Source organism: Oncorhynchus gorbuscha, linkage group LG05 (assembly GCF_021184085.1).
Source record: "Oncorhynchus gorbuscha isolate QuinsamMale2020 ecotype Even-year linkage group LG05, OgorEven_v1.0, whole genome shotgun sequence".
NCBI lineage: Eukaryota > Metazoa > Chordata > Actinopteri > Salmoniformes > Salmonidae > Oncorhynchus > Oncorhynchus gorbuscha.
In genome coordinates, this window is record NC_060177.1 from 23,196,113 (window position 1) to 23,210,073 (window position 13,961).

The following is a 13,961-nucleotide window of genomic DNA, read 5'->3' on the forward strand; positions in this document are numbered from 1 at the left end:
AGTTTTACAGTAATACACAATATTACACATGGACCTGGCCGGGGCCTCTCCTCAGCTCATAGCGCCAGGTACATAGAGGAAGAGATGGGCTACTGTCTCCTCATACCTAATACAGACAGGTAGTAATACAGCAGGGAGATAACATTACACAGACATAAGGGGGGGAGGGATTTTAACTGATGGACAAGTATAAACTGATGAATCCATGCTCTGGTAGTGATATGATATACAGATAACAAAATAACTCAAGTCACTGAAAAACTATGATTGCGACATCTATAGTATGCTCATAAAAAAAACAGTCTCTCAATATGCAGGTAAAATTTATACGGATTGGTAATCAGAATGTTTTTCAGGAAAATATGAAGACGTGCTAAAAAGAGCTTAAGAAAATTATAAATATGGAAATTATTTAACCTTCCTGTTCTGGCTGGTTAATAATTACACTACAGATAAAATGTGTGTGTGTGTGTGTGTGTGTGTGTGTGTGTGTGTGTGTGTGTGTGTGTGTGTGTGTGTGTGTGTGTGTGTGTGTGTGTGTGTGTGTGTGTGTGTGTGTGTGTGTGTGTGTGTGTGTGTGTGTGTGTGTGTGTGTGTGTGTTGAGCTGATCTCAGTGGGGAATAGCCAAGGGAGATACACGGAGTTGATTTCTGATAAACTGTAGTTACAGTGTGTGTGTGTGTGCCTGTGTGTCTGTGTGTGTGTGCTGTTCACACATACAATATCTGCCCTTACCAGACAGAGAGAGGAGGAATAGATGATTTAGAACCTAAAGAGGCTAACTCTGAACACAAAGTGGTGTGTGTAGTAGTGTATTTCTGTTTGATGTATATGTGGATGTAGAATACAATGTAACTGGTTGGTTCGACAGGAGTGGGGCCTCTGAATCAGTTGTTGGCATGGTAACTTCTTGACAAGACAGATATTCTCTTCCTCTATGTCTGGTGCTCCTCCATTTCTTCTCTGTTTCCATCCTCACATCTCGTCCTCAGGGTCAGAGCTGTGGTTATTCATCTGTAACACACACACACTCAATCAGCAACAGTGTGTCAAAACACCAGAGAGTGTTTTGTTCAGGTAAGGCTCCCCTCTCCAGGGTGATTATACACAGTGATGAGGAAGGTCTGGAGGATAATAGTCTTCTATATAAACACCCACTCATCTGTCAGGGTAAGAGTATCCTGTCCTGCTTTCGTTTGTCCAATTTTCAGTCTCTCTTTCTTTCTCTCTCTTGCTTTTACTCTCAGATTTTCTTTGTGTGTTTGAGTTGAATGTCAGTTATGATTGTGAACTGTGTGTGGGTGAGATGAACCCAGAATGAGATCTTCAAGTGTCATGCTATTGATTTGTTTTTATTACTCAAAATGGCTATGGATTTGATACTCTTGTCAGTGTTCTCTTTGTGTGTATTTGTGTTTGTGTGTGTGTTTATGTGTGTTTCTGTGTGTGGAGATAAGCACTATTTCTGTTGTTTGCCAAATCCCACTGACAGCTGCTAAATCACAGCCAACCATGGGACATGCTTAGGCCCTCATGTCGCTCTGAGACAAGGAGAAAGAACTCCCACTCACATTCAGAGATTCTCCACACACAGACATCAAGCCAGTTACCGTGTGATCATCGTCGCTGGCCTCCCCCAGTTCGGGGCTCTCTCTCTGGATGCAGCGGCGTGGGGGGGACAGGGGAGAGGGGGAGCGCTCACCACTGCTGGCGGAGGGGGAGTACGGTGACCCGGCCAGGCTGCCCTCCCTCACGGGAGACCCTAAAAAACACGGAGAGAGAGGGAGTGAATAGGAGTGAACACAAGTTCCCTCTATAGGGCAGATCAGTGTTGGTGTGCCTGTGCTCACTTTCAATCTAAACCATTGATGGTCAACTGCAATGCATGATTTGACAGACGAGAGGAGAGAACAAGAATGACAGGATGAGGGAGAGATGTGGCGATAGAGAGAGAAATAGGAGAGGGGAGAGGGAGACAGAAAGGACAGATGAGGTACAGTAGTGGAGGAGGATCATAATTTACATTGGAATAAATGAATGCGGAGATGAGATCAGTCAACCACCCAAAGGCAATGTGTACAGATAAGAGATAAGAGAAAGGATGAGATGACACACACATTTCTTTTTTTATTTGTCGGTACAGTATGTGTGTCGTAGAAAGGACAAAGATGCAGTTTGTCCATGTGGCCACATGAGGGCAGCAGCAGCTACAACAGCTACAACTTTGTATTTATTCTCCGATAAGCCTTCTTTCGCCATCTCTGTACTTCTCACTGTCATTCTTCTTCGCTGATTCGTAAGAACCGGACAGGTGAAAGCACACACGGTGGCTTCCCCTATCATGCTTTACTCCTATTTCACCTGTCCACTCCTCTGTCTCTCTCTCTGATTTGTTGTCTCACCTGTGTGGTCCTGCCTCTGTGTGTCCATCCTGTCCAGGTTGTCAAGCAGCCCGTCAATCTGTGTCTTTATCAGAGTCAGCTCCCTCTTAATGACCTGCAGCTCCTCCATTCTCACTACAAGTAGGGAGCGGTTGAGGGAGGGCGAGCGGTTGAGGGAGGGAGCGAGAAGGGGGAAGAGAGATATATAGAATGAAAGAGGGGGAGAGAAGGAAGGAAAGAATCCAATGCAAGTTTCTGTGAGTGTGTTGGTAATAAGGACTATCAAGGTGATGAGGGTGGGTATTAGAACAGCATATACACTGCCTATTGGTTCTGCCCTGTTGATTTGGGCTAATAATGCGACCTGATTGGCTAGGATCCATTAAGGAAAGAGGCTGCTATAGAAGTGTTGTAATGAGAGAACCATCTTGAGTGTAGTGTGTGAGTGTGTGTGTATTACTCACACTTGGCCCTGTTGGAGCTGGTGGAGTGGGCTCTGGAGCTCTTGGAGGGGGGCCTGTCTCGGCTGCGTCTGTGCCCAGAGGAAGTGGAGGAGGAGCGGGGTCGCTTGGCCAGGCTAGGTCCCTGGGACAGGGGAGGTAGGGAAGCTGGCACGCGCTGGTAGTCATACATCCTGAAGAGTGAAACATCCACACGCACTGTCATCCAACTACTAGTACTTTGTGTAGTATTGTCAGTGCGACTAGATGTGTATGTGTACGCATGTCAGAAAAGTACAGTGACAGGATGTTTGTGAGTGAGTGTGTGAACAGGCAAGCATGTGTGTGTGTTTGCGTGTATGGACAGTGATGTCTATCACCTAGTTGGATGGATGTGTCTGTGGGTGTGTGTATTTGTGAATGTATGTCTCCTATGATGAAGGACACAGAGGGAGAGGGTTGACAGGATGTTGTAATATGATCTGACAAGCAGAGGGAATATACACACATACAGAATGTGTACACAAGTGAGAAAATAATAAGAAATAGTATGTGATAAGGTGAGGCAGAGGATATCCCAGATAGGGAATGCGGAAATTAAGTTGAGCAAGTTGAAGACCCCTGGTACTCCTCACACAACCATTATAGTATAACCCTACAGGTTGTAGACCCCTGGTACTCCTCACACAACCATTATAGTATTACCCTACAGGTTGTAGACCCCTGGTACTCCTCACACAACCATTATAGTATTACCCTACAGGTTGTAGACCCCTGGTACTCCTCACACAACCATTATAGTATTACCCTACAGGTTGTAGACCCCTGGTACTCCTCACACAACCATTATAGTATTACCCTACAGGTTGTAGACCCCTGGTACTCCTCACACAACCATTATAGTATTACCCTACAAGTTGAAGACCCCTGGTACTCCTCACACAACCATTATAGTATTACCCTACAGGTTGAAGACCCCTGGTACTCCTCACACAACCATTATAGTCATTATAGTATTACCCTACAGGTTGTAGACCCCTGGTACTCCTCACACAACCATTATAGTATTACCCTACAGGTTGTAGGCCCCTGGTACTCCTCACACAACCATTATAGTATTACCCTACAGGTTGTAGACCCCTGGTACTCCTCACACAACCATTATAGTATTACCCTACAGGTTGTAGGCCCCTGGTACTCCTCACACAACCATTATAGTATTACCCTACAGGTTGTAGACCCCTGGTACTCCTCACACAACCAATATAGTACTACCCTACAGGTTGAAGACCCCTGGTACTCCTCACACAACCATTATAGTATTACCCTACAGGTTGTAGACCCCTGGTACTCCTCACACAACCATTATAGTATAACCCTACAGGTTGAAGACCCCTAGTACTCCTCACACAACCATTATAGTATTACCCTACAGGTTGAAGACCCCTGGTACTCCTCACACAACCATTATAGTATTACCCTACAGGTTTAAGACCCCTGGTTCTCCTCACACAACCATTATAGTCATTATAGTATTACCCTACAGGTTGTAGACCCCTAGTACTCCTCACACAACCATTATAGTATTACCCTACAGGTTGAAGACCCCTGGTACTCCTCACACAACCATTATAGTATTACCCTACAGGTTGTAGACCCCTGGTACTCCTCACACAACCATTATAGTATTACCCTACAGGTTGTAGACCCCTGGGTTGTACTCCTCACACAACCATTATAGTATTACCCTACAGGTTGTAGACCCCTGGTACTCCTCACACAACCATTATAGTATTACCCTACAGGTTGAAGACCCCTGGTTCTCCTCACACAACCATTATAGTCATTATAGTATTACCCTACAGGTTGTAGACCCCTAGTACTCCTCACACAACCATTATAGTATTACCCTACAGGTTGAAGACCCCTGGTACTCATCACACAACCATTATAGTATTACCCTACAGGTCGTAGACCCCTGGTACTCCTCACACAACCATTATAGTATTAGCCTACAGGTTGTAGACCCCTGGTACTCCTCACACAACCATTATAGTATTACCCTACAGGTTGTAGGCCCCTGGTACTCCTCACACAACCATTATAGTATTACCCTACAGGTTGTAGACCCCTGGTACTCCTCACACAACCATTATAGTATTACCCTACAGGTTGAAGACCCCTGGTTCTCCTCACACAACCATTATAGTCATTATAGTATTACCCTACAGGTTGTAGACCCCTAGTACTCCTCACACAACCATTATAGTATTACCCTACAGGTTGAAGACCCCTGGTACTCATCACACAACCATTATAGTATTACCCTACAGGTCGTAGACCCCTGGTACTCCTCACACAACCATTATAGTATTAGCCTACAGGTTGTAGACCCCTGGTACTCCTCACACAACCATTATAGTCATTATAGTATTACCCTACAGGTTGAAGACCCCTGGTACTCCTCACACAACCATTATAGTATTACCCTACAGGTTGTAGACCCCTGGTACTCCTCACACAACCATTATAGTATTACCCTACAGGTTGTAGGCCCCTGGTACTCCTCACACAACCATTATAGTATTACCCTACAGGTTGTAGACCCCTGGTACTCCTCACACAACCATTATAGTATTACCCTACAGGTTGTAGGCCCCTGGTACTCCTCACACAACCATTATAGTATTACCCTACAGGTTGTAGACCCCTGGTACTCCTCACACAACCAATATAGTACTACCCTACAGGTTGAAGACCCCTGGTACTCCTCACACAACCATTATAGTATTACCCTACAGGTTGTAGACCCCTGGTACTCCTCACACAACCATTATAGTATAACCCTACAGGTTGAAGACCCCTAGTACTCCTCACACAACCATTATAGTATTACCCTACAGGTTGAAGACCCCTGGTACTCCTCACACAACCATTATAGTATAACCCTACAGGTTGTAGACCCCTGGTACTCCTCACACAACCATTATAGTATTACCCTACAAGTTGAAGACCCCTGGTACTCCTCACACAACCATTATAGTATTACCCTACAGGTTGAAGACCCCTGGTACTCCTCACACAACCATTATAGTCATTATAGTATTACCCTACAGGTTGTAGACCCCTGGTACTCCTCACACAACCATTATAGTATTACCCTACAGGTTGTAGGCCCCTGGTACTCCTCACACAACCATTATAGTATTACCCTACAGGTTGTAGACCCCTGGTACTCCTCACACAACCATTATAGTATTACCCTACAGGTTGTAGGCCCCTGGTACTCCTCACACAACCATTATAGTATTACCCTACAGGTTGTAGACCCCTGGTACTCCTCACACAACCATTATAGTATTACCCTACAGGTTGTAGACCCCTGGTACTCCTCACACAACCATTATAGTATTACCCTACAAGTTGAAGACCCCTGGTACTCCTCACACAACCATTATAGTATTACCCTACAGGTTGAAGACCCCTGGTACTCCTCACACAACCATTATAGTCATTATAGTATTACCCTACAGGTTGTAGACCCCTGGTACTCCTCACACAACCATTATAGTATTACCCTACAGGTTGTAGGCCCCTGGTACTCCTCACACAACCATTATAGTATTACCCTACAGGTTGTAGACCCCTGGTACTCCTCACACAACCATTATAGTATTACCCTACAGGTTGTAGGCCCCTGGTACTCCTCACACAACCATTATAGTATTACCCTACAGGTTGTAGACCCCTGGTACTCCTCACACAACCAATATAGTACTACCCTACAGGTTGAAGACCCCTGGTACTCCTCACACAACCATTATAGTATTACCCTACAGGTTGTAGACCCCTGGTACTCCTCACACAACCATTATAGTATAACCCTACAGGTTGAAGACCCCTAGTACTCCTCACACAACCATTATAGTATTACCCTACAGGTTGAAGACCCCTGGTACTCCTCACACAACCATTATAGTATTACCCTACAGGTTTAAGACCCCTGGTTCTCCTCACACAACCATTATAGTCATTATAGTATTACCCTACAGGTTGTAGACCCCTAGTACTCCTCACACAACCATTATAGTATTACCCTACAGGTTGAAGACCCCTGGTACTCCTCACACAACCATTATAGTATTACCCTACAGGTTGTAGACCCCTGGTACTCCTCACACAACCATTATAGTATTACCCTACAGGTTGTAGACCCCTGGTACTCCTCACACAACCATTATAGTATTACCCTACAGGTTGTAGACCCCTGGTACTCCTCACACAACCATTATAGTATTACCCTACAGGTTGAAGACCCCTGGTTCTCCTCACACAACCATTATAGTCATTATAGTATTACCCTACAGGTTGTAGACCCCTAGTACTCCTCACACAACCATTATAGTATTACCCTACAGGTTGAAGACCCCTGGTACTCATCACACAACCATTATAGTATTACCCTACAGGTCGTAGACCCCTGGTACTCCTCACACAACCATTATAGTATTAGCCTACAGGTTGTAGACCCCTGGTACTCCTCACACAACCATTATAGTCATTATAGTATTACCCTACAGGTTGAAGACCCCTGGTACTCCTCACACAACCATTATAGTATTACCCTACAGGTTGTAGACCCCTGGTACTCCTCACACAACCATTATAGTATTACCCTACAGGTTGTAGGCCCCTGGTACTCCTCACACAACCATTATAGTATTACCCTACAGGTTGTAGACCCCTGGTACTCCTCACACAACCATTATAGTATTACCCTACAGGTTGTAGGCCCCTGGTACTCCTCACACAACCATTATAGTATTACCCTACAGGTTGTAGACCCCTGGTACTCCTCACACAACCATTATAGTATTACCCTACAGGTTGAAGACCCCTGGTTCTCCTCACACAACCATTATAGTCATTATAGTATTACCAACCCATTACAGGTTGCCTAGACCCCTGGTACTCCTCACACAACCATTATAGTATTACCCTACAGGTTGAAGACCCCTGGTACTCCTCACACAACCATTATAGTATTACCCTACAGGTTGTAGACCCCTGGTACTCCTCACACAACCATTATAGTATTACCCTACAGGTTGTAGGCCCCTGGTACTCCTCACACAACCATTATAGTATTACCCTACAGGTCGTAGACCCCTGGTACTCCTCACACAACCATTATAGTATTAGCCTACAGGTTGTAGACCCCTGGTACTCCTCACACAACCATTATAGTCATTATAGTATTACCCTACAGGTTGAAGACCCCTGGTACTCCTCACACAACCATTATAGTATTACCCTACAGGTTGTAGACCCCTGGTACTCCTCACACAACCATTATAGTATTACCCTACAGGTTGTAGGCCCCTGGTACTCCTCACACAACCATTATAGTATTACCCTACAGGTCCCTGGTCCTCACACAACCATTATAGTATTACCCTACAGGTTGTAGACCCCTGGTACTCCTCACACAACCATTATAGTATTACCCTACAGGTTGTAGGCCCCTGGTACTCCTCACACAACCATTATAGTATTACCCTACAGGTTGTAGACCCCTGGTACTCCTCACACAACCATTATAGTATTACCCTACAGGTTGTAGGCCCCTGGTACTCCTCACACAACCATTATAGTATTACCCTACAGGTTGTAGACCCCTGGTACTCCTCACACAACCAATATAGTACTACCCTACAGGTTGAAGACCCCTGGTACTCCTCACACAACCATTATAGTATTACCCTACAGGTTGTAGACCCCTGGTACTCCTCACACAACCATTATAGTATAACCCTACAGGTTGAAGACCCCTAGTACTCCTCACACAACCATTATAGTATTACCCTACAGGTTGAAGACCCCTGGTACTCCTCACACAACCATTATAGTATTACCCTACAGGTTTAAGACCCCTGGTTCTCCTCACACAACCATTATAGTCATTATAGTATTACCCTACAGGTTGTAGACCCCTAGTACTCCTCACACAACCATTATAGTATTACCCTACAGGTTGAAGACCCCTGGTACTCCTCACACAACCATTATAGTATTACCCTACAGGTTGAAGACCCCTGGTTCTCCTCACACAACCATTATAGTCATTATAGTATTACCCTACAGGTTGTAGACCCCTAGTACTCCTCACACAACCATTATAGTATTACCCTACAGGTTGAAGACCCCTGGTACTCATCACACAACCATTATAGTATTACCCTACAGGTCGTAGACCCCTGGTACTCCTCACACAACCATTATAGTATTAGCCTACAGGTTGTAGACCCCTGGTACTCCTCACACAACCATTATAGTCATTATAGTATTACCCTACAGGTTGAAGACCCCTGGTACTCCTCACACAACCATTATAGTATTACCCTACAGGTTGTAGACCCCTGGTACTCCTCACACAACCATTATAGTCATTATAGTATTATCCTACAGGTTGAAGACCCCTGGTACTCCTCACACAACCATTATAGTCATTATAGTATTACCCTACAGGTTGAAGACCCCTGGTACTCCTCACACAACCATTATAGTATTACCCTACAGGTTGTAGACCCCTGGTACTCCTCACACAACCATTATAGTACCAGGGGTCTACAGGTCGTAGACCCCTGGTACCCTTATTGTCATTATAGTATTACCCTACAGGTTGAAGACCCCTGGTACTCCTCACACAACCATTATAGTATTACCCTACAGGTTGAAGACCCCTGGTACTCCTCACACAACCATTATAGTATTACCCTACAGGTTGAAGACCCCTGGTACTCCTCACACAACCATTATAGTATTACCCTACAGGTTGTAGACCCCTGGTACTCCTCACACAACCATTATAGTATTACCCTACAGGTTGTAGACCCCTGGTACTCCTCACACAACCATTATAGTATTACCCTACAGGTTGAAGACCCCTGGTACTCCTCACACAACCATTATAGTATTACCCTACAGGTTGTAGGCCCCTGGTACTCCTCACACAACCATTATAGTATTACCCTACAGGTTGTAGACCCCTGATACTCCTCACACAACCATTATAGTATTACCCTACAGGTTGAAGACCCCTGGTACTCATCACACAACCATTATAGTATTACCCTACAGGTTGTAGACCCCTGGTACTCCTCACACAACCATTATAGTATTACCCTACAGGTTGAAGACCCCTGGTACTCCTCACACAACCATTATAGTATTACCCTACAGGTTGTAGACCCCTGGTACTCCTCACACAACCATTATAGTATTACCCTACAGGTTGTAGACCCCTGGTACTCCTCACACAACCATTATAGTATTACCCTACAAGAAGTCTCACCACATCATGTGACAAAACACAAACAAACTGCAAATGACTAATGAGTGTAATAACTACTAATGACTGAACATACTGAAGGAGAGGAGAGGTACAGAGGGTTTGAAGAAGAGGAGAGGTACGAAGGGATTGAAGGAAAGGAATGGTATCGAGGAATGGAAGGAGAGGAGAGGTATGGAGGGATTGAAGGAGAGGAGAGGTATGGAGGGATTGAAGGAGAGGAGAGGTATGGAGGGATTGAAGGAGAGGAGAGGTATGGAGGGATTGAAGGAGAGGAGAGGTATGGAGGGATTGAAGGAGAGGAGAGGTATGGAGGGATTGAAGGAGAGGAGAGGTATGGAGGGATTGAAGGAGAGGAGAGGTATGGAGGGATTGAAGGAGAGGATAGGTATGGAGGGATTGAAGGAGAGGAGAGGTATGGAGGGATTGAAGGAGAGGGGAGTTGTGGAGGTTGGAAGGAGAGGAGAGGTATGGAGGGATTGAAGGAGAGGAGATGAGGAGGAGGGGAGAGATCTACTATGTGACAGAAGTTAGATTTGGATCAGTCTCCACTGTCAGTCCCCCCCTCTCCTCCCTCGTTCCCCCATCGCCTAGCTCCATATCCCTATCAACAGATAAATCTAATTGGTTCTGTCAGGGCCAATCAAAAGCTCTCTGGCAGCACAGTGGAGCAGGTGACAGGAGAGAGTGTATCACACACTTGCTTTATAGCAGTTACAGAAAAATGGGAGAGTGTATATTATGTGTGTGTGTGTGTGTGTGTGTGTGTGTGTGTGTGTGTGTGTGTGTGTTATGTGTGTGTATGTTATGAGTGTGTGTGTGTGTGTGTGGGGGGTGTCACAGCCAGAGGCTGTGAGGTGGTGAGAGGTGGTGTTTTAATCATGTTGATTAAGAGAGTCATTGATCTCCTCCCCCACTACCTCCCTGGAGAGACCTGACCACTCACTGGTCATCCATCATCAGCCAGGGGGAAGGACACATGTCAACCTACTGGTAAATGCTAAAAACTAACAAATAAGAACCCCGAAAAGGGTCACCGGAGCACAGTCAGCCAATCAGATTCCTCCGAGGGGTCAGAGCTAGCCAATCACACACACCACACACCTTACAGGAGTCAGCACTCCAATCAGATAACAACCATACGTCAATTTAGTCTCGGCTTGACTGGGACCTATGTTAACCTGTAGGCCCTATAACCACAGCTTTAATGAAAGTCTTCCACTCTGAAATGAAGTACAGGAACCTTTATACATGGACTGCCTACCTGGCTCCTGTCTGCAGTATTTAAGGACTGCCTACCTGGCTACTGTCTGCAGTATTTAAGGACTGCCTACCTGGCTCCTGTCTGCAGTATTTAAGGACTGCCTACCTGGCTCCTGTCTGCAGTATTAAATGACTGCCTATCTGGCTACTGTCTGCAGTATTTAAGGACTGCCTACCTGGCTCCTGTCTGCAGTATTTAAGGACTGCCTACCTGGCTCCTGTCTGCAGTATTTAAGGACTGCCTACCTGGCTCCTGTCTGCAGTATTTAAGGACTCCCTACCTGGCTCCTGTCTGCAGTATTTAAGGACTGCCTACCTGGCTCCTGTCTGCAGTATTTAAGGACTCCCTACCTGGCTCCTGTCTGCAGTATTTAAGGACTGCCTACCTGGCTACTGTCTGCAGTATTTAAGGACTGCCTACCTGGCTCCTGTCTGCAGTATTAAAGGACTGCCTACCTGGCTCCTGTCTGCAGTATTAAAGGACTGCCTACCTGGCTACTGTCTGCAGTATTTAAGGACTGCCTACCTGGCTCCTGTCTGCAGTATTTAAGGACTGCCTACCTGGCTCCTGTCTGCAGTATTAAAGGACTGCCTACCTGGCTCCTGTCTGCAGTATTTAAGGACTGCCTACCTGGCTACTGTCTGCAGTATTTAAGGGCTTTCATCCTAACCTCTTAATAAGCTCTGCCACCTAATTCAATCCTGCGGGACTGACTGAGTCACATTCCAACCTGAATGCCTTTCACATGGCATCTGCTTATAGCATCAGAGAGCAATTAGGGCTGAGAGCCAGACAGACAGAGACCTGGGCACTGGCTCCAGCTCTTAAAAACAGAGAGAGGAGGGAGGAGGAAGGGGAAAGGAGGTTCTGAGAAAAAAAGTAAGAAAGAAAGCAAGAGAGAGAGAAGGACACATCACCCTCCATACACACCAAGAAGATCCTGCACCTCCAAAAACCCACCCCAGGAACCATAGCCCTGTTCTCCTGTGCCCTGAGTGTAGCCTACAGCGGAGCAGGGCTCAGAGACTCATGAACAGATTGGTTAGTGTTTATTTACAGGTCTAAGTAAGCCTGAATGGCCTTTACACATGCAGGGCTGTGTGGAGATAGCCACCGTCTCTGCAGTAAGGCTCCAGGCAGACTGCTGAGGAGAGAGAAACACACTTTAATCCACCTGCAAACAGGATGCCAGTCGGGAAGCCTTGAGGTGTGATGTCAGTTTGGGTTCAGTGATTGAGCTGTAAGTCGCTGAGAGAGACAATACTTTAGTGTTCAGTTGAGGAACGTGTGTTACCCCTTTACTGAAATCTATCTCACACTTCAGTTCCCCTGTCTCAGGAGAATGTATTACCAGTATTTAACCAGATACAGCCACCTCGCTGTGCATGAAGTATATCAACTGGCCACCAATGTAGTGAGAGGGCTGGGACCGTTGCCTTTCAGCAGAGACGCTGGGAGACTAAAGACTTATGGGAGTTTAAAGTCCTTTAGTGGAGTTTGCAGAGGGAGATAGACAGTGTGCTGCTACAACTACTTTGAAGTGTAGTTTCAGAGAATAGGAGCTCGTGAAACAGACAACGAGAGACTGTGGATGTGTGAGGATTAGAGAAAACAGAGCGAGAGTGTGTTTAAGTGTTTGTGTAAGTGTGTGTGCGTGTGCGTGTGTTGGTGTGTGGATTAGAAGAGATATTATAAGAGAGGCTTTGTCTCTGCTAGAGCTGTTATCTGTGTGTGTAGAGGCAGACATTTTCTCATATGCACACAAACAGATGCAGACACACACACACACACAAGCTGTCGATGGAGCTAGCCAGCCACGTAGGGCAAAATCATGTACCGTGTTTGAAGCAAATTGAAAATCAGTGGTGAGGGTTTTTTCCTTTGTGAAGACAGAAAAATGCAGAGCGTGGCAAAACAATAAAATGCAAGGAAAAGATGACAGCGTCAACTCACAGCTACAGTACTGTGTGTGTGTGTGTGTGTGTGTGTGTGTGTGTGTGTGTGTGTGTGTGTGTGTGTGTGTGTGTGTGTGTGTGTGTGTGTGTGTGTGTGTGTGTGTGTGTGTGTGTGTGTGTGTGTGTGTGTGTGTGTGTGTGTGTGTGTGTGTGTGTGTGTGTGTGTGTGTGTGCGCGTGCGTGTTTGTGTGTGTGTGTGTGTGTGTGTGTGTGTGTGTGTGTGTGTGTGTGTGTGTGTGTGTGTGTGCGTGCGTGTTTGTGTGTGTGTGTGTGTGTGTACATACATGTGTGTTAACTTGAAGTCCCCACAAGAATAGTAAACAAACAAATATTTTACCAACTTGGGACATTTTGTTCGTCCCTTGTTCGTCCATGAGGTCAAATGCTATTTCTAGGGGGTTGAGGGTTAAGGTTAGAATTAGAGTTAGGGTTAGAATTACGTTAAGGATTAGGGTTAGGAGCTATGGTTAGTTTTAGGGTCAGGAGCTAAGGTTTAGGGTTAGGATTAAGGTTAGGTTTTTGGGTTAGGGTAAGAGTACAGGTTAGGGTTATGGTTAGGTTTAGAGATA

At 45.6% G+C, this 13,961-nt stretch overlaps 1 protein-coding gene across 1 annotated transcript in view; it reads right to left on the bottom strand.

The window, feature by feature from the left end:
* Positions 1-620: 620 nt before the first annotated feature.
* The window catches only part of LOC124035683 (RNA-binding Raly-like protein), an 80,555-nt gene continuing 67,214 nt past the window's right edge, over positions 621-13,961 (bottom strand). The window contains exons 4-7 of the mRNA XM_046349265.1: positions 2,847-3,016; positions 2,404-2,517; positions 1,612-1,763; positions 621-1,015 (exon numbers count right to left, since the gene is read on the bottom strand). Coding sequence (XP_046205221.1) covers positions 977-1,015; positions 1,612-1,763; positions 2,404-2,517; positions 2,847-3,016 — 475 coding nt within the window. The 3' untranslated portion in view covers positions 621-976. The remainder of the gene's footprint in view (positions 1,016-1,611; positions 1,764-2,403; positions 2,518-2,846; positions 3,017-13,961) is intronic.